The sequence below is a fragment of the Humulus lupulus genome, chromosome 1, assembly GCF_963169125.1.
Source record: "Humulus lupulus chromosome 1, drHumLupu1.1, whole genome shotgun sequence".
In the NCBI taxonomy this organism is placed as follows: Eukaryota; Viridiplantae; Streptophyta; class Magnoliopsida; order Rosales; family Cannabaceae; genus Humulus; species Humulus lupulus.
The window spans coordinates 280,824,340-280,844,821 of NC_084793.1; the positions used below are offsets into that span (position 1 = coordinate 280,824,340).

The 20,482-nt window shown below is 38.6% G+C and overlaps 1 protein-coding gene across 1 annotated transcript; it reads right to left on the reverse strand.

Annotated features, from left to right (window-relative positions):
- Nucleotides 1–12,665: 12,665 nt before the first annotated feature.
- LOC133807291 (receptor-like protein 44) lies at nt 12,666–14,421 on the reverse strand. Its single transcript, XM_062245526.1, has one exon. The coding sequence runs from the start codon at nt 14,006–14,008 to the stop codon at nt 13,193–13,195; it is 816 nt and encodes a 271-aa protein (XP_062101510.1). The 5' UTR covers nt 14,009–14,421; the 3' UTR covers nt 12,666–13,192.
- Between the last annotated feature and the right edge of the window lie 6,061 nt (nt 14,422–20,482).

The window sequence follows — 20,482 nt, forward strand, 5'->3', positions numbered from 1 at the left end:
GACCTGTCACCACTGAGGGGCTAGCCTCCACCTCAGTCTGTGTCAAAGTGAACACCCTGGCAGGAGCTAGACTATCACTCTGCTTCTGCTCCTCCTTCTTTACTTGAGGGAAATCCCTCTTCAAATGACTGGCACTTCCACAAACAAAACAGGCCCTGATCCTGCACTCACCCTGGTGTCGACGCCTGCACCGTGGACACATAGGAAAACTCCTCCAACTATCACTGCCACCCTGACGACCGGTGATAGCACCCCGCACTCTCCTATCAGAACCAGGAGAAGTAAATGAATCTGGAGCTCTCCTTTTCTGCTCACTGGGGCCACTGCCCTAACTGGTCCCAACAAAAGGAGGCACTGTCCTCCTGGCATCGCGCCTAATAGCGCTGTCCTTCCATATTTGATCCTCAGCCCTCTCAGCAGTAAGGGCCTTATCCACCGCTTGGCCATAAGTGGTAGTCGCTGGATCCAAGGTAATGTTCACATCACAGGCAATCATAACATTCAACCCTCGCACAAACCTATCCCTCCTAGCCGCATTTGTTGGCACTAGATCTGGCGTAAACTTCGCCAATCTATCAAACTTGATTGCATACTCTGTTATTGTCAATCGATTATGAGTTAGGTTGACAAACTCATCAACCTTCGCAGCTCGCACTGCCACACTGTAATATTTCTCATTAAAAACACTTTTAAACTCCTCCCATGTCATAACCGCAACATCCCTCCGCTGGCTCACCACATCCCACCAGATGCAAGCATCAGCCCTGAGCATATAGCTTGCACAGTCAACCCTGTCATGTCCTTCGACCCTCATAAAATCAAACACCACAGAGATCAAATTCATCCACTGCTCTGCCAGCAATGGGTCCGAACCACCCTCAAAAGTAGGAGGTTGTTGCTTCCTGAATCTTTCATACAATGGTTCCAACCTATTCTCCAGAGTAGACTGAACAAGCACTGACACTGGCACTGCAGCCTGCTGCATTGGCAGCCCAGTAACCTGAGGCGGAGCCTGCTGCCTCATCTGTCGCAGCTCTTCCTCTGTTCTCTGCAGTTTGGCCTCCATTTCGGCCATAATCTGTTGCCAATTCTGTGGGGTAGGCGGAGGGTCCTGACCCTGGTTGTCATCCTCGGCCCTACTGCCGCGGAGTCTAGCTGATTAACGAGGCATCTCAACAAATATGCCTGCAACCATCGATGCCACTCATTAGGCAAGACAAAAACATACAAAATCACCTCCCAGGCACATCAGAAATCCACACAAAGCAGCTCATATAGCATATAACACACAACGAGCCATGCCCTAACATCAGGCATATGTTAACTAATTCATCACACTCTATACAAAACATACAGGCATACAGGGCATTTAAACACGTATTCAAGCATACCAACCAATCTTACCAACCAACCCTGAGTTAAGCCTGTCACTGACTACGTGTGTACATGTTCGGTCAATCTCCAGAACCAATAACCTTGGCTCGCTCTGATACTAAGTTGTAACGCCCTACTCCCTTAGAGCCGTTACTAAGTGTGTTTAAAATCGTGCCTCAACTCGCTAATCGAGGTTTTAAATCAAAAACGTGTAACTAAGCCATAATTAAAAAGAAAACATTAGAGAAAATAGATTCCATTGCTAATCATAAAAGTTTACACTTGGGATCCCAAAACAAAGTTTAGAAAATATTTACAACACAAAACTGATCAGAGTCGACTAGACGACAAAACCTAAGTTCCCTTACAAACATCTCCCAAAATCCCCTAGCTGTGGCAGCCAGGCTGGCCGGACATGTACACGCCGCCTCACGCCAGCTGTGCTCATGGTTGGTTGATCATCTCTTTACCCTTACCTGCACCACAGAGCATCTGTGAGCCGAAGCTGAGCAAGAAAACCCAAAACAGATAACATATGCAAAATACAAGTCAAACATATAAGCAGGCCACCAATGGCTAAACACATACGGCCTAGCCGCCCAGGCGTTTACCAAGCCCTAGGTTCGTGGACCACGCCGTGAGGATATCCCAGGTATCCTTTTAGGGACTCGCCCTGGCAACTCGCACCTCCTGCGCTCAACGCTGCTCCCGGCCCTTTGCCGTTCTCGGCCTTGCACTCAACGCGCCTGATGTTGTTCCCGGCCCCACGCCGTTCCCGTCTCTTGTTGATCACACATATAATATCAACATAGTATAGCAATAAGCACAAAATTCAAGCATAAACAAATAAAGAGCCATGCTCTACAACTCTAGTATATAGGGCTCGGCCCTGCATGTCATTTCCATTCAATATATTGGGCTCAGCCCTGCACATAAGCTCTATGGAAACAGGGGTTTTCTTACCTGAGTTCCGAGCTACCTGAGCACCGATGCCCCGAGCACAGTCCGCTAACGTGAGCCTTGCCGAAACCCTAGTCACAACACACAACAATATCCGACCATCAAATCCCAACCCAACAAATAACCTTGAACCGTAACCCTAACCTCCGGGATCTTGAATTCTATCACTCCGAGTGATAAAATCCATCCCGAGCCTTCCCCTTAAAGTTCCCAAGTCAAAAATATCATTAAATTCCTCACTGACAATAAGGGCTGCGGCCCCACCCCCCTAGAGCCGCGGCTAGCTCTCCACTGACCAACACGCGGGCCGTGGCGTGCTCTGCAAGCGCCGCGGCGCACCCGAATTCCTTCAGCCTCCCACGGCTGTGCGTGCATGCAGGCCACGGCACACCCCTCCTAGGGTCGCGGCACTAACAGCAAACCCAGAATTTCCATCAACTTTTCATCCCTTCTTCAAGCCAATTACCACCAAAACTAAACTAAGATTCCTAGATATTCAACACAATTACTCCAGCACAGAAACAACATCAAAACCTCATCAAAGCATGCTCCAAAACTTAGCTAAAACACCCAAAAGATCAAGCAAACTTAACTACATGCAAACCTCTAAACCAGCAGCAAATTAAAGACTAGACCTTAGTGTTTAAAGCTTACCTTGCAGAGCTTAATCCCAGGATTATGATCCTCAATCCCCAAAGCTTCAAGCCCCTAGAGTTTCCCAGCCGAACCCCTTCAATTTCCTGAGCAATTCCTTTAAGTTTCTTCAAGTTTTGCCTTAGAGAGAGTGAAAGAGAGAGACAAAAGCTATTTCTCAGCTCAAGGAAGATATGAGTTGGTTTCCCTCAGTTTCTGTACAGTTCTATTTTATTTATTTGTTTTATATGACTTAAGTCTAAAGGTTACCTTAAGGCTCGGGGTACCAAAGCGTCCCCGAGGGCGAAAATGGTAAATTCCCCAAATATTCCCGCCTAAACATTCTATCCTCAAATATATCTCCAAATATTTATTTCTATGTCCCGATAATCCCATAACTCAGCTAATACCAGAATTACCCCTCGACTCGCCCCGAGTCCGAATCTCAACCCCGTTGTGACTCCCTGGCTAACTGCTCCCCAGGACTGTCTCGGATCGTGCTGTACAGACATATCACTCATATACAACATGTATTTCATTTATCACATTTAACTCAATTAACTTGCATCATAATCATATATATACATAGATTCACATATAAGCATATCTAAACCACTTATTTCCCTCCAGGCACACTAATCAAGGCCCTAAGCCTGATTAGCAAATTCAGGTCGTTACATTGGATGAGTCCCATACCACTCCCTATTCTTTACATCCGGGTACGACAAAGATGTACCAAGATTTGAGAACTTTGTATTGGTGGTCCGGAATGAAGAGGGGTGTGGTGGATTATGTGGCCAAGTGTTTGACTTGTCAGCAGGTAAAGGCTGAATATCAGAGGCCAACAGGATTGTTGCAACCTCTAGGGATTCCGGAGTGAAAATGGGAGGATATCACCATGGATTTCGTGGTTGGATTACCGAAGAACGTGGGACAACATGATTCAGTGTGGGTGATTGTGGACAGGTACACCAAGTTCCCCCACTTTCTGTTAGGACAACTTATACTGTGGAACAGTATGTTGAATTATATGTGAAAGAAATTGTGCGACTACATGGGGCTCCGAGGTTGATAGTATCTGACAGGGATCCCACCTTTACCTCTAAGTTTTGGGAGAGCCTGCAGAAGGCTATGGGTACATAGTTGCAGATGGACAGTCTGAGAGAACGATTTAGATACTAGAGGATATGTTAAGAGCCTGTGTGCTAGATTTTGGGGGATCATGGAGTAAGTATCTCCCTTTGATTGAGTTTTCGTACAATAATAGCTATCAGGCGACTATCAGAGTGGCTCCGTAAAAAATATTATATGGAAGGAAGTGTAGATCACCCATCCATTGGGACGAGACAGGTGAGAGAAGGTATCTAGGTCCTAAAGTTTTTCAGAGGACCAATGAGGCAATTGAGAAGATTAGAACTCGAATGCTCGCCTCCCAGAGTCGGCAGAAGAGTTACTCAGACTTGAGACATAGGAGCGTAGAGTTTCAAGTTGGTGACCATGTGTTTCTCAGAGTTTCTCCCTTGAGAGGGGTGAAACAGTTTGGTGTACGGGGCAAGCTGAGCCCTAGATTTGTTGGTCGCTTTGAGATTCTGGAATGAGTTGTAGAGGTAGCTTATATATTGGCGATGCCTCCAGCACTGTCAGGGGTTCACAATGTGTTTCATGTATCCATGCTCCATAAGTATGTATCATATTCTACGCACGTGCTGAGTTATGAGAACTTGGAGCTGGATCAGGGTTTATCATATGAAGAGAAACCGGTTTAGATTCTCAACCGAAAGGATAAAGTCTTGCAGAGCAAGACCATCACCTTAGTGAAAGTGATGTGGAGGAACAACAAAGTGGAAGAGGCGACTTAGGAACTTGAGACAGATATGCGGGATCGGTATCCGGAGTTATTCAGGTAATTTCGAGGACGAGATTTCTGTAAGGAGGGGATAGTTGTAGCTTCCCAAATTTGCTAATAAGGCTTAGGGCCTTGATTAGCGTTCCAGGAGGGCAATAATTGATTTAATTATGTTAATATGTGAACTTGATGATTATGTGATTAGAAATGCATGTTTAGGTGAATTAAATATGCATGTGGGCCCCATTTGGCTATTAGGGGCATATTTGTAATTTTAGCCCGTTGAGGGCATAAATGTAATATTTGTGTATATTGTGATTGATACCATGAGTGAGTGGTGATATATTTGTGATGCACGATCCGAGACGGTCCTAGGGAGCAGTTTATCTAGAAAGTCACAATGGGGTCGAATACCCGGCTCGGGAGGAGCCTAAGGATATTTTGGGAATGTTATGTTGTTTGAGATTTATCTAGTAATGGGTAGTAATTTAGTAATGATTTGGACATGTCGGGATTAAACGGGGATTTATAGGAACACTCGAGGAGTTAGTGGGATATGGCAAATGACGGAATTGCCCTTGGTGGCACTTGAAGATTTAGATAAGCTTAAGGGGTATTTTGGACTTTTAACTAAGGAGGGGTTTGATCACTTAGAAAGAAAACAGAAGTCTTTCTTAGCTCTCTCTCATTCGGTTCTCACTCTCTCTCTTGGGTGTTTGAGAATTTTTGAGAAATCTTGAGGATTTGGGCTGAAGAATTGGTGGATTGGAAGCTTGAGGACTTAGGAAATTAGCTCAGAGTCGAGTACAATTCAGAGGTAAGCTCTTCTTCTTGATCTTCATGTTGAATTTTTCTAGAATTAGAGGCTTGCATGAAAGTGAATTTGGATTTGAATTTTGAGTGTTAGTGAGGATTATGGAGCTGTTCTTAAGTGGATATGATGTCTAGGTTATGTGTACTAGGAATTCAGGTTCAATTCTAAGTTTAATTGATGTTTGAAGTGTGAAAATGGAGTTTAGGCTCGAGGAAAAAATGCAGGAAATGGTGTGATTTTCTGGGTTTGGGGGCTCGGGTCGTGACCCTGTTCTTCAGGCGTCGCAGTCCGTATGTGTTGAAGAGGCTGAAAGCCTCTATCTACCCAGGCGCATCGCGATGCAAGGTATAGCGCGCTGCGGCCTGTGTCCCTCAGCAGAGAGGCATTTTGCCTCTGACTTGGGGTGCGTCGTGGCCCTTAAGGGGGCTGGGCCGTGACTCAAATGCAAAATATAGGTTGTTTGAAGGTTTTTAGCTCGGGAACTCGAATGTTAAGGCTCGAGAAGGTTTCTACTACCCAATTTGGTAGAATCCAAGGTCCTGGAGGCTAGATTTATATTCCGAAGTTATTTATTGGTTTAGAACTTGATAGATGGTTATTATGAATGCATTGTGACTAGGTTTTCAGCAAGGCTCGGGTTAGGGAAGTGTGCTCGTGATTGCGGTGCTCAGATAGCTCGGGACACAGGTAAGAAAATTGTTGTACCCGTAGAGTAGGGTGTGGCCCTAATGTTTGTATTGTAGGGTGTGACCCTATTGATTGATTTGTTGGGCGTAGCCCTATTGTTTATGTTTGGTATATGTTTAAATATCTGTTGATATTATGCTATGTGATGCATATTTGTGAGTGAACGGCGAAGGCCGGTAATGGCAAAGGCCGAGAACGGCAGGAAGCCGAGTACGACAAGGGACCAAGATCGGCGTTGAGCATGCAGAGTGCAGGCCGTTAGGGCGAGACCCTCCTAGGATGCTGGAGTCATACTTTTGGTGAAGACCGCAAACCCAGGGCCTGGTAAAGCGTCTGGGACGACGTTGGTTGTTATATGTTTAGCATGTTGGCTATCTTGCTATATATTGTTGTTTGTTGTGCATATGTTATGTGATATATGTTATATGTGAGTTTTCTTGTTGGGCTTCGACTCACGACTGCTCTATGGTGCAGGTAAGGGCAAAGGAAAGGTCGACCAACCATGAGTACGGAGAGCGTGGAGCGACGGGTACATGTTCGACCTACCTGGCTGCCACGGCCAGGGTTATTTTGGGAAGATGTAATGTATTGGTAGATTTTTCGCCTAAGTCGACCTTAAATGTATTTTGTGATGTAAAGTATTTTCTAAACAGTATTTTGGGATCCCAAATGTATAACTCTTTACATTTTCAATGAATGACCACATTTTCATATCAAATGCCTTTAAACGACTTTTATTACAGTTTAGCTACACTTTTAACCTAAAATCTCGATTAGCGAGCTAATGGCACGTTTTTAACTCACTTAGTAACAGCTCTAAGGAAGTAGGGCGTTACAGAACTGAAGGTGTGGCGTCATTATTTATATGGGGAGAAGTGTGAGATATAGCCACAAGAGTTTGAAGTACTTTTTCACACAGAAGGATCTGAATATGAGACATAGACGTTGGTTAGAGCTAGTGAAGGATTATGACTGTGAAATCCTTTATTATCCAGGGAAAGCCAACGTGGTGGCAGATGCCTTAAGTTAGAGAGGCCCGGGATAGTTGTATAGCTCAAAGCAAATATCAGTGAAATTGGTAGAGGACATGACCAGAGTAGGTTTAGAGCTTGTGGTAGGTCAGTTGGTCAACATTACTATGCAGTCTGCACTTCGTAAGAGGATAAAAAAGGCTCAGAGGAGTGATTCTCAATTATTGAAGCATCAAGAGAATGTTCTAGCTAAAGTGGCTAAGGACTTTACTATTGTTGAGATTGGCATACTGAGGTAAATTGATCGAATATGTATTCCGGCGGATGTTGGTATCATGCGAGAGATTTTAGATGAATCTCATACCACCCCTTATTCATTGCATCCTGAAACCACAAAGATGTATTAGGATTTGAAATCTTTCGTCAACTTGGGAACATAAGAGCATGGAGTCAAGAATAGAGATATGATAAAATAAATAACACCGCATTTTAAAGTAGTTCGGCTCCAAAAATATGACATACGTCCACTTAGTCACTTTAATTGATATTTAAGCTTGAAGAACTATAGTTTCCGGCAAACTTATGTTGTCGGTTGTTTTACAGTCCTCCTTCACTTTTACATTACATAAGGACTATTTATACAAGAATGGAGTTTCGACATTATGAATTGCCTCTCCTAATTCTATCACGTATTCTCTTTTTTATAGTGAAGAGTTTAGGGTTACATTTAAATCATGGGCCTAAGCTATTGGGCTTGACCCATAAATAATACATTACAACATTCTAATAGCACAAATATAGTTGTATTTTGATAAATGGCGACTCTGTCATCCTTGCTAATTTTGTTAGCGCAGATAGCCTATCTTGAGCGAACATACATAAGATAACCAAGATACACGAACACATGTCTCTGTTAGCGAATCATAACCTTCTTGAACGAATAGGAATAGAAGAATGTGACTAAGAGACCAAACTCCATCTATTAGTGTTTGGTAGCTTGCTTTGTAAGAATAGGAATGCAATTAATTATGTTCATCTTCCATTTATAATTGCTATTATTTGAAACGTCATCATGCCCAAAAAAATGGGTATAACATATATATATTTCAATTATAAAAACATTAATTACTCATCCAAATGATTCAAAATAATATAAGTTGAAAAATTAGTTAGTTCAAAATGATAAATATATTTTAAAATTATATATAAATGTAATTGGATTGGATCGGTCGGTTGTATTGGATCTTTGCATATACCATCTAACAACCGATCGATCCAATTTGTATTATACAAATTTTGGTGGTCGGTTATAATTAAATTGGTCAGTTTTGCTGGTTTTTTTTACATATTTTGCACACCCTAGTTGTATCTTATTTATTTAAATTTAATATTTTGTATATTATTGTTAATTTTATATTATTTCACATATGTTTTTTATTAGATGGATTAGAGTCCCCTTCAAGATTAAAAACACTTAAATAGACTCGTAGTAGGTATGAATAACATTGTATGGATATAGGCCCATAAAGATTGTTTGGAGCTTGATTACTTGGTGTGAAAAACCACCACTATGACAGTCAGAATCTTGTGATCTGTAGGGGAAAGATCGAGTAAAAAGTTGTGCAATCCCACATCGCCTGGGGAAGGTCAAGTGTGATGATTCTAAGACTGTGTAGATAGGAGACTACACAACTGAAGATGGCTTAAATGGATTGATGGGTACTACCTATGCCAACAAGATGCATCTTCTTTTCGGTAGCCCATTACTTGAGAACTCCAAAGTTAAGCTTGCTTGGCCTGGAGTAGTCTCATGATGGGTGACCTCCTGGGAAGTTTTCTCAGGAAGCGTGCTAGTGAGGACAAAGCACGCTGGAAAGACTCGTGTTGGTTTGCAGGGCCAATCGTCATTCCAGGCTGCAGCCATAATGACGTGGGGAATTACAAATGGTATCAGAGACTTGACCAAGTCAGAATTGTGGTCATCGGGGACGTCGGACCCCTAAGGGGGGGTGATTGTGACAGTCAGAATCCCATGATCCGCAGGGGGAAAGACCGGGTAAAAAGTTGTGCAATCCCACACTGCCTGGGGAAGGTCAAGTGTGATGATTCTAAGACTGTGTAGGTATGAGTCTACATAATTGAATATGACTTAAATGGATTGATGGGAACTACCTATGCCAACAAGATGCATCTTCTTTTCAGTAGCTTATCACTTGAGAACTCCAAAGTTAAGCATGCTTGACCTGGAGTAGTCTCACGATGGGTGACCTCCTGAGAAACCCCAAGAAGTGTGCGAGTGAGGACAAAGCACGCTGGAAAGACTCATGTTGGTTTGCAGGGTCGGTCGTCATTCCAGGAAGCAGCCATAGTGAAATGGGGCATACAACCACCATTTAGGACTGTTAATTCGTATTATTGTGTTGTGTTTCGGGTCAACATGATTTTGACATGACACGAACACGACACGATTAAATAACGTGTCATAAAATGCTAACTTGAACATGACACATTTATAAATAGGTTAACCTGTAACACGATACATTTAACATGGTATTTAAACATGTCATATTCAGGTCGTGTTAACTTTACATGACACGTTTATATTTTGGACCTATTTATAACATATTTTACTCACATAGAGAAATTAAAACTGATAAATAGGTTCAAACAAGTCATTTTAACCTATATAACACCTATTTATATGTTACATAGGTTAATTTTAACCTATCTAATCAACTCAAATTTAAAACATAAATCTAACATTCAAAATATAAGATATCATACACTAAAATACAATATTATATATTATTAAATATGTTAAGTTTAAGTTAACCTATTTATGAATTATTTAGTAATCTATACTTAATCGTGTTAAACAGGTCAATTTCAGATTTAACAAGTTAATCTAGTATTAACTTAAAATTTTATTATGTCTAATCGGGTTTAAAACCCATATCTGTTTATACTAAACACAAACCTATTAATTTCGTGTCGTTTTCAAGTCGTATTATCGTGTCATGACCTATATTGCGGTCTTACTATTATTACATATGATTAGACATCTATTTATTATTATTATTATTATTATTATTATTATTCGAAGACATCTATTTATTATTATTTTTTTGGAATGGAATAATCATTTTAAATTGTGATAGAAAAATGATAACATAACAATAAGTTGGACCTCACTGAATTCTTATGATAAAGAGCACTGGCATTACCGCAAATAATTGTTGAGCTAAAATTTTACACAGACGATATGTTACTTTAATGTAAAACTCAAAAAAAAAAAAAAAAGATATCGCATGTGGTTCAAAATCATGCATGCCTAATTTGGTACTATTTTACTCAATATTAAAGTAATGCTTTTATATATTACCTACTTTTGTATGGTACCTAAGCATGATATATCATTTACTTAAGTAATCAATTTTTATTTTTTTTATTTTTTTAAAAAAAAGAACTTTTATCTTACTAATACGGACCAGAGCACTATGCCATTAAAAATAAAGCACTAAAATAGTAATAATATGGGGAAATAACTTTTTAACAACTTAAGTTCACATGGTCTTCCTCTTTGAAGATTCTAATCCAAGAATATAAGACAGTACATTGATTATAATTATTATGCTATTATTTAAAGTTTTGGGCATGAGATATAGAAGACGCACCCGAAAATTGAAGTTTGTAACGAGGCAATTTCCCTGGGAAAATGAAAATGTTATTCAAACAAGTACAGCAAAATAGGGTTATTATTAAGTTTAATAAGTGGATTGAGTGTGGAAAAAAAAAGGGTGTTACGTAACTTGTATAGGCCGTCTCTAAGGCTAGGTGCGGGCCAAGTCACCAGCCTAGCACACTGCACATTCCTTGTGAGTTGAGCAAATTGTAGAGACTAGAGAGAGTAGTATAGCAGTTATGATCAACATCAAATTTGGACTTTCACGAGAAAAAAGTTAAATAAATAAGTGTAGAAAATTATTTTGAATAAAATAAATAGGAAAGAGTGAGTTAGGGTGGGGAGCAGCGAGGGCATAAGGGGCCCAACCCCATGATGAAATGCATGCCATTCTCGGAGGACCCATTAATGAAGGCCAATGAGAGCATATTTGACCATCTTTTACTTTCGGTGTTGAGTTTTCAAATATCTCTTCTTATACCACTCAATGGATGTCATCACCCCACCTCAATTCAGGTTTTCTTGATTAGACACAGACAAACTGTATATGTGTATGTATGTTGTGTGTGTTTTGTAGAATGGAATGACTATGACTTTCTTTTTTAAAACTTTAATTTTCCTAATTGTTCATGTTTAAGACAAAAATTCAATCATCAATGTTCCGGATCTTTGTCTAATTCACTTGTGCTTATTATCATTTCTAATCTCTATGGCTTTAATTATTTTTTCTTACTGTTACCCATTTGCTTGGAACAGTAAACTTTTTTTTCTTTCTAAACATTTGCTTTCACCCCCTATTTTTTTTTTTTTTGTGTGTATGAGGGAAAAAGCACATACATGGACATGGTAGTAAATATTTTTTGCAGCAAAATTAAAAAAAAATGGGAATAATAATAAAGCAGCACAATTTTTGGAGATGCTGTCTATCTAGCAGCTATGAAAGTTTGCAAGCCTAGAATTTCAACTTTATTTGCAAAAATCAATACGTTAAGACATTTTAAAATTGATATCTGAGCATACATACATACATGGGAGGCTAACTACGCACACAGTAATACATGCAAAATTTTCCAAGAGAACCAAATTTATTAGTAATTTAAGGTCAGTAATCTTAAAAGTAAGATTACAACAAAACAAAGTTAATCCTTGAGAACTTCAAAGATCCCAAGCTAGCAGACTAGGTCCACGTTAAACACAATTTAGATATATATATATATATATATATATATTAAGTGATGATAAAAAGGAGGGCTAGGCTAGAAGCCAAGAGTAGATACAACCAACCAACCCACAGGTTACAATTATGTGAGCAACTATGTAACATGCTAACTAATCATCAAACTAATGCAATTAATTCGTCTAGAAAAAACTGTTTGTTTTTTTCCCTTTACTCAAACTTGAAACTTTATTTATGAGAAAACAGAGGAAACTACAAAAGCGTGGTTGTAGAAAAATAGAGCCTTGAACCGTAAACCCCATGTAGAATAAGGAGCCAAGTAAAGTTGCCTGGAATGTTGGCCTAGACAGAGCAAAAGCATCAAAACTCTAGTGTTTATTTTAAGCAATTTCAGGACCAGAACTCGACAATTCCCACACCATATAGTTCTGTTGGTCTCCCAATCCACCGGCTCAATAGAACCAGAACCAACCCTAAGTCTGTGATAGCTTTTGTATATAATAAATGCAACAGTTTGAGGATATTAAAATAAAGTAGTTCCCCCACCAGTTGTTTTGTATTACATTTTACCACACAGCAGACAAAAAAATTGAACTGTACAGCTCCAAAATTCCAACTTTAACATGAGAGAGAGAGAGAGAGATGAAAATCGTGAACAATGACATTACATTTACACTATACACCATGGCTAGCTAGCGTTACATTCCAAAAAACAAAACTAAAAAGGTGCACTAATTCACTGAAAATAAGTGTTTGAATTGGTCTATACACTGTTGATTGATTGTTGTAGAGAAACGAGAGTAAGAATTGTGGAGAATATTATCAACTCATGTAAAAGAGAATGAAGAAGAACCCAAAATGGTAAGAAGTAGAAGAATAATTTTTTTCCCCTAGGATCAGTAAAAGAATACATTCTGAATTTCACCCATCTGAGTAGAGACAGAGACAAGCCCATATCCTCATTCCATATACATATTTAAGGCTCAAATCTCTCATTTTTTTTCATTTTTGAATATATATTCGAAAAATACCTGAAATATTTTTAGGTTCAATAATCGGGCATGAGTTGACTGATCTTGCCTTCGTCAAGGGCCATTTTCCGCTCTGTAATTTTCAACCAAATACACACCCCAGTAAAACTGAGGACCAAGCTCGCGAACCCACTTCCCAATCCGATCCCAACAATGGCCAAAACTGACAACCCTTTATTTTTCAAAGGCGGTAAAGGGTAGCCATAGAGATCTTTATTCCCTTCAAACGAGCTGGCATTGAGTTTTGGCAAATTCCCACTTCGGTTGCTAAGCATGGAAGGTATCGGACCCGAGAGCCGATTGTTCGAAACGTCGAAAGCGGAGAGCCGAAGAAGAAGACCCAATTGCTGAGGAATCTGTCCCGTGAGCAAGTTCTCATGGAGATCAATAACATTGAGGTAAGCGCACAATGTGAGCTGAGGTGGGATTTGTCCCTCGAGGCGATTGGAGGAGAGGTTGAGGACTGCAAGGTTGACCAAGTACTGGAGGTCCGAAGGGATTGGTCCGGTGAGATAGTTGGAAGAGAGGTCGAGGGCTTGGAGATTGGTACAGTTGGCGAGAAACGGCGAGATTGAGCCTCGTAAAGAGAGGTTAGTGAGCGAGAGCTTGTAGATTCGGCCATTGTTGCAGGTGGCTCCTTGTAGGTAAGAGGTGAAGCCACTACAGGGGTTGGCAAAGGTGGATTTGGTCCAGTTCTGGAGGGACCGAGTTGGGTCTAGAATCGATTGGCTTAGATGGGTCAAACATGCTTCGTCGCTCGGATCTGATGAGCTCAATCGGACGGCGGCGCATGCTAATAAACTCACCATCAGCACTGTCCAAGGACCCATCATCAACTTTCTTCTCTTTTTTTCCCACTGATAAAACTTTTCTTTTTCTTGTTGCGAAATCTGGGTTTCCGAGAAAACCGAAACAAACAAACAAGAACAAAGAAAGAAAGAAAGAAAGAAAGAGAAATGGTTCCCAAGCTTATTTCTTCTTCTTCATTAACCAAAACACAGAACAGAATCGATTAGATTGAGCTTTACCCAAAAGGGTCCTCTAGTTTAGCAATAAATAAGATCGAATAATACTAATATTATTATTATTATATATATATATATATATATGTATTTGGGGCCTGGAATGAAACTATACTCTGTTATATATAGGCCCAGAAAAATAATATAATAAAAAAATGAATTCTAGTGTTGGGGTTGAAGACGTGGTTATACTCCGAGAGAGAGAGAGTGGAGGGGCACTAAGTTGGACTGTATGGAATTGGTGAAAACGAAAGTATGTAGCACGAGTGAGTCTTGGGGTTGGGGGTGACCTGTGCACACGAAAGGCGCAAGAAAGCGACCATACGCCTGAGGGTATTTTCGTCCTTTCAACTCCAGCTTCAGTCCATTTGTGACTAATTGATATATGTTCAAGGAAAGTGTAAATTTAAACTCTAATTAAGACATTATATATCCTGGCAAAAAAATAATAATAAATAAATAAATAATGAAAGAAAGAAGATATTATATAATAATGTTAAAAAAATTTCCTTAAATCTTGATTAAGTTTTAAAAAAATACTCTGATAAAATTTTACATGTACATTTCAATATAAATTTAGTATGGTTGATTTTTAAAATAAAATAAAAAATTAAAGATTGATTTTATGAGTGTGGCAAGGCAAACACCCGTACAATCATAACATAATTTTTAACACTTACTGATTGAATCACAACTAAGCACACATGCATTTTCACAGCACCAATCCACCTAAGAAGTAAAATTTTATATAAGATATAATACGATCACTTTTAGTTTTCTAAAAATTTACAGAATCCCTTCTTGAATTTTACTTGATAAAAAAATTTACCATCGTGTTGGACTTCAGATAATTTTTTTTAATTAAGAAAAGTGAAATTAATTTGAGTTTAAAACTGATACTTCAAAAAACGAAATGAAGAAATGTATAATTAATTTCTCTTAAAGGTAGATAATTTTTTTTTGAGATATTAAATTTTTTATTGTTGACAAATATTTTTCAATGTATAAACTATTTAATATTTATATCTTATTAATATGGTTTTATTAAAGTCCTTAATGGTACACAGATCCGTTTCCGTATTTAAGTTGTACAAATAGTACACTTTTAAAAATATATATATGATAGAAATAATAATAAATTAGGGTTTACAGGAGCAATTAATGTGAAAATATATGCACATCTTCTCTTACGGTTGGGCCAAATTTTGCGTTGAAGTAATCCAATTCAACTCAATTCTTTTCTATTTTCTATGCTTTGTTGTCATCAAAACCACGTTTTATGTTTTAGTTGATTATTTATAAAGATATAAGTAATGATATGTTCATTTCTATTTTAAGAACAAAAATACAATAAAATAGCATACACTAAAGCCTACTAATTTTGGTATAACATAATATAATAATATAATCTACATAAATTAATAATTTTAAGTAAATAAATTATATTTAATAACTTCTATTTCCACTTGTTGGGGATATTTCTCGATACTTAATAGTTAGGCTCGTGATGTTTGTTAGGAGCATTGAACTATTGTGAGCTTATCTAGGTGTGCATGAATTATCTTTATATACACCTATAAAGGAGCGTAACTCTCTATTTAGTCGGTCAAGACACTTGAGATGAGCACACTCTGCAACCCAAGGACTACACATTTCCCTCTCTCATGACAACCTCAAGCTTGTATTGTGAACTGTAAGTCAATGACTAAGGCTTGGGTAGGAATACGCTATGAATTAGTTTAAGGAATGTCTCATATGCATGTCACTTGGGAAAATACGTCTACTATCCATGGTTGAGACTTTCTCTTGGAACACACATACGATCCAACGAGTGCGAGCTACCTTCATTCTCCTATAAAATGAAGCTCAACCTCATATTTTATCCCAAGTTAATAATTAATACTTTGACTCTACCTCATAGTTGATCCCAAGTTAATAATTGATAATTTGACTCTCTCTAAAAAATCATTCTTTTAACACCCTGAGCGATATTTTTCATTGAATGCTATTTAATCCATCTCACCCAAAAATAGCAGCCAAAGTATCATCTTAGTATGCCTCTACAAACATTTATTACAAGTATCCAATAGAGAAGCAGCTGCTCGCCATTGGGCTCATACTTCACTCGAGAGCTAAGTTTTGATTTCACATTTTGCTCTCGCGTAGCATCAAGAATAAAATTTAGCACCAACATTACTCATAAAATATTATTATATTGTGAGTGTTGATGTAAATAAATTTGTTTTAAATATCATTTTCTAAGGTTACAAATTATAATAATATAAATATATTATTTTACCGTTAATTTTTTAAAATACATACTTTTGCAAAATATATTTTAATAATAGTTTATAAACAATTATATTATTGTACAAGTGGTTTTCACGTACATATTAGCTAAGTCCAAAGTAGTTGTCATGGTTTGAGGCTCACCATGAACCCTTATAAGTTTTATGGTTTTGGGTCGAGCCATTAGGAGGTCAGGAGGGCAACAATTGATTTAATGTATTATTATATGATTATGTGGGTTATATTATTATACGGTTTTATTTGCATGTATATGAGTCTTTTTTTATAAGAATGACATTTTCGTAATTTTGGCTCATTGATGGCGTATTTGTATATTTATGTGCATGTATGTGATATGTGGGTGAGACCACATTATTATGTGGATATATTTGAGCTATTCGGCATGAGATAATCCTAGGAAGCAAGTTAGCGATTTTGTCATAACAGGGTTAATTACCGGACTCGAGGTGAGCCTAGGGGTAATTTGGTACTTAGTACGTTACCGGGATTAAGCGGGTAATAGGAAATGATTTGGAAATTATTTGAGGATATTAGGAGTAATAGGAATTGAGGGACGTTAATTATGATTAACGTGGTAGGTGGTAATGACAAAATTGCCCTTGGGTGGCTTGGAGGGAGCAGGTTGGCCCTAGGGGCATTTTAGGCTAATTAGATAGACTTAGCCTAGGGGAAAGTTGTGGAATGAACCAAAAAAGCAGGGCACTCTCTCTCTCTCTCTCTCTCTCTCTCTCTCTCTCTCTCTCTCTCTCTCTCTCTCTCTCGGTTTGATTTTTGAGGCAAACTTAGAAGATTCAAGCTTGAGGATTAAGACTTGGAGTCTAAGATTGAATTGCAGCAGCTTGAAGGATTCAATTCATAGCTGAGGTGAGGTTTACAAATTCTATTTTGGTTGGTTTTCTTTAAGGTTTTGGTTGTTTATAAGCTTGAAAGTTTGGTTATGGAATTGGGCTTTAGGTAGTGTTTTGAGTGTTTTAAAGTTTAGGTTTTATTGCTGGATTGGGGATAATGTTGTTTTGAGTTATAGTTTTGATATTGGGATTGTCTGGAAGTGTTTTGTGGTGAGTTTTGAGTTGAGGAAAACAGGGGTGTTGGGTTCACAGGGGCAAGTCGCGGCTGTGTTCTTGGGCGCCGCGACCTGTGCGAACCCCAGAGCCAAGATGGGGCTTTGTCTGCATAGTGCGTCGCGACCCTCAAGGGCAAGTCCCAGCCCACCCCTGGCACCCAGACAGGGGGCTTGATGTCTGGGAGGCGCGCCGCGGCTGTAATGCCACAAATCCCTAATGAGGTTTAATGGTTAGATTAGAAGGCTGGGAGGGCCATAATTAATTTATTATGCAATTAAATGATTATATGCATGATTATGTGAATTATATTATTATATGATTATAAATGCATGCATGTGGGTCCACTTTTCACTATAGGGGTATTTTGGTAATTTGGCTCGTTGAGGGCATATTTGTATATTTTCATGCATGTTGGTGATTTATGATGAGGCCACATTATAATGTGGATTTGTTCGAGCTATTCGACATGAGATGATCTTTGAATGCAAGTTAGCGGTTTGGTCATAACGGGGTTAATTTTGGGGCTCGGGGTGAGTCTCGGGGGTAATTTGATGATTAGCACATTACCGGGAATTATAGGGTAATGGGATATGATTTATTAGCATTTGATAATATTAGGAATAACAGGAATTTGAGGACGTTAATTATAATTAACGAGTTAGACGGGAAATGACGATTTTGCCCTTGGTGGTTGTTAAGGAAATAATTAGGCATGGGGGGCATTTTGGTCATTTGACCAAGGGATATATTCAAACTTAGGAAGGCTGTAGAAAACTGAACTAAAAACAGAGACTCTTTCTTCATCCTCACGATCATCATCCTCCTTCTTCTTCCTTTGATTTTTTTTTTTTTTTGAAGCCACAATTGAAGATTCAAGCTAGGAGATCAAGGTTTGAAGCTTAGGACCTTAGTTCAACCATTGAAGAGGATTCAACTCAAGTTTGAGGTAAGGATTTTTGGTTGTTTTTCTTGTTTGCTCTGTTTTTAAAGGTTAGTTTTCAGCTAAGGTTTTTGGATTGAATAGTTGGGGATTCAATGAGGTTTTTGAGAAAGTTTGCTTGGGTTTTGATGAGGTTGAGGTATGGATGAAGTTTTGGGGTTAAATTATAGGTTTGGATGATGTTTGGGGTTGGTTTTGAAGCTTGGTTTTCAGGGGAAATCGCAAGGGAGAAGACCATAATTTTTTGGTTTGTCAGTGGCGCCCCAACGCCACTTCTGGTGCCCCAGCACTAGGCACAACAAAGAATGAGGTTCTCTCTGACTTGGGGCAGCACCCCAGTGCTAGGTAATTTCCAGGAAACCTATTTTTAGGTCTCGGGATGACTTTGGGGGCTCAGGGGATGGTTCCACTACCCCGTTTGGGTGGATTGGGAGTCCCGAGGGCACAGGATTGGTCCCGGGAGCGAGGTTTTAGATTATAAACCTTTTATTGATTTATTTTATTGATGCGATTCCATATTTGGTTATGACTAGGTGACCGCTAAGGGACCAAATGATCGATCATTCTCAAGGGTCGTTCTTTTATTATTTCTCGCTCGAACCAGAGGTAAGAAAACTGCACCTAGTATGTGATATGCATGGTTATTAATGAGGCATGTTGAGTGTTATATATGTGGACATTGATTGAATAGAGTCCCAGAATGTTTACTTAGTTAGCTAGTTAGTAGTAGTTGTAGTATTTTAGATTTCGTGGATTTTGGTTCAAACCGAGATTTAGTTGGAAACTCCTAGCAATAGTTATGGATTTTATAAGTTTAACCTATAGTTTAAGAATATTAATTATAATATAAGGTTTGATTAATATTGCTTGTCATAAATATGATATTTATTATAACCTAAGGTTTAGATAAAGCCAATAGGAATATGACACTTATCATAATCATGATTATTAAGGAATTAAGTATTTTAATGATTAAATAAGGAAATATAAGCTTTAGTCTTCACCAGAAACTGTTAGGGTCGTAGTTTGACTCAGTCAAAGTAGTTATCCAACTTTAATCATTCTGAAAAAGTGCAATTACGTGTTTAAAATATTCACGTATGCCAATATATCACAGCATTGGAGTTGATATATCGCCTGACGAAGGATACGGAAAACACGTTGACGTTGTACGATCGTACGAACGGAGGCTCAGGAATAGGGCAGAACCGATATATCGCCGCATAGGGGCGATATATCGCCATTAGTAGATATTTTTTTAAAATAAGCTTTGACTTCTTAGACCTGCCTCTGGATAGTTTTGACTGAGTCTTCAGCCTCCGATTGACGAATATTCAATTATTTTCAATTTTATTCAAAGCCAAAAAGAAGATATTTATTCCTAAAACTCTATAAATAGGACCTAGTACCTAGCCCTTCCACTCACTCTTCAGCTGTGATCAGACTCCAAGGTGCTAGTACTACTACAGAGTGATAAACACTTGGGTTGGGAAAAAGCTTTTCCATTCTTAAGCTTTATAAAATACTTGGGAAGTGAGGTTTAGTGTATTTCAATATTGGAGTTAGACTAATCCATAAGGTAAACTAAGGTACTCTTATTCTTTAAGTTCAATTCTTTAAAACTCTTTAGTTTTCTTTAGTCCTTTTATTCAGATCCTAACTTTTGATATTGGTTTTTTATTAGACTCTTGAAACTTAAAGATCTTCCTTGGTAAGTTTTTCTTTGAAGGTTTAGTTTCCACAATTATACTTTACCCTTTAGAAATACTCACCATTTTTATTGCTGGTTTTAGGAGTGTTCCAAGTCCCGCATTTGTTCTCAATTATTCCGGTGTTGGTAAGGAAAATATGATAGTTTTTATATGCTTGTATGTTATGATTATGCTATAATATGTTATGTTATGATATGTTATAGTATATATGTTTTGGGGCTTATAGTTGTTTAAATAGCAAATCCCAACACTTTTATGT

What these genes read in the sequence shown, in the direction of transcription:
- LOC133807291 (XM_062245526.1), bottom strand. Translation starts at nt 14,008, where the DNA reads ATGATGGGTCCTTGGACAGTGCTGATGGTGAGTTTATTAGCATGCGCC.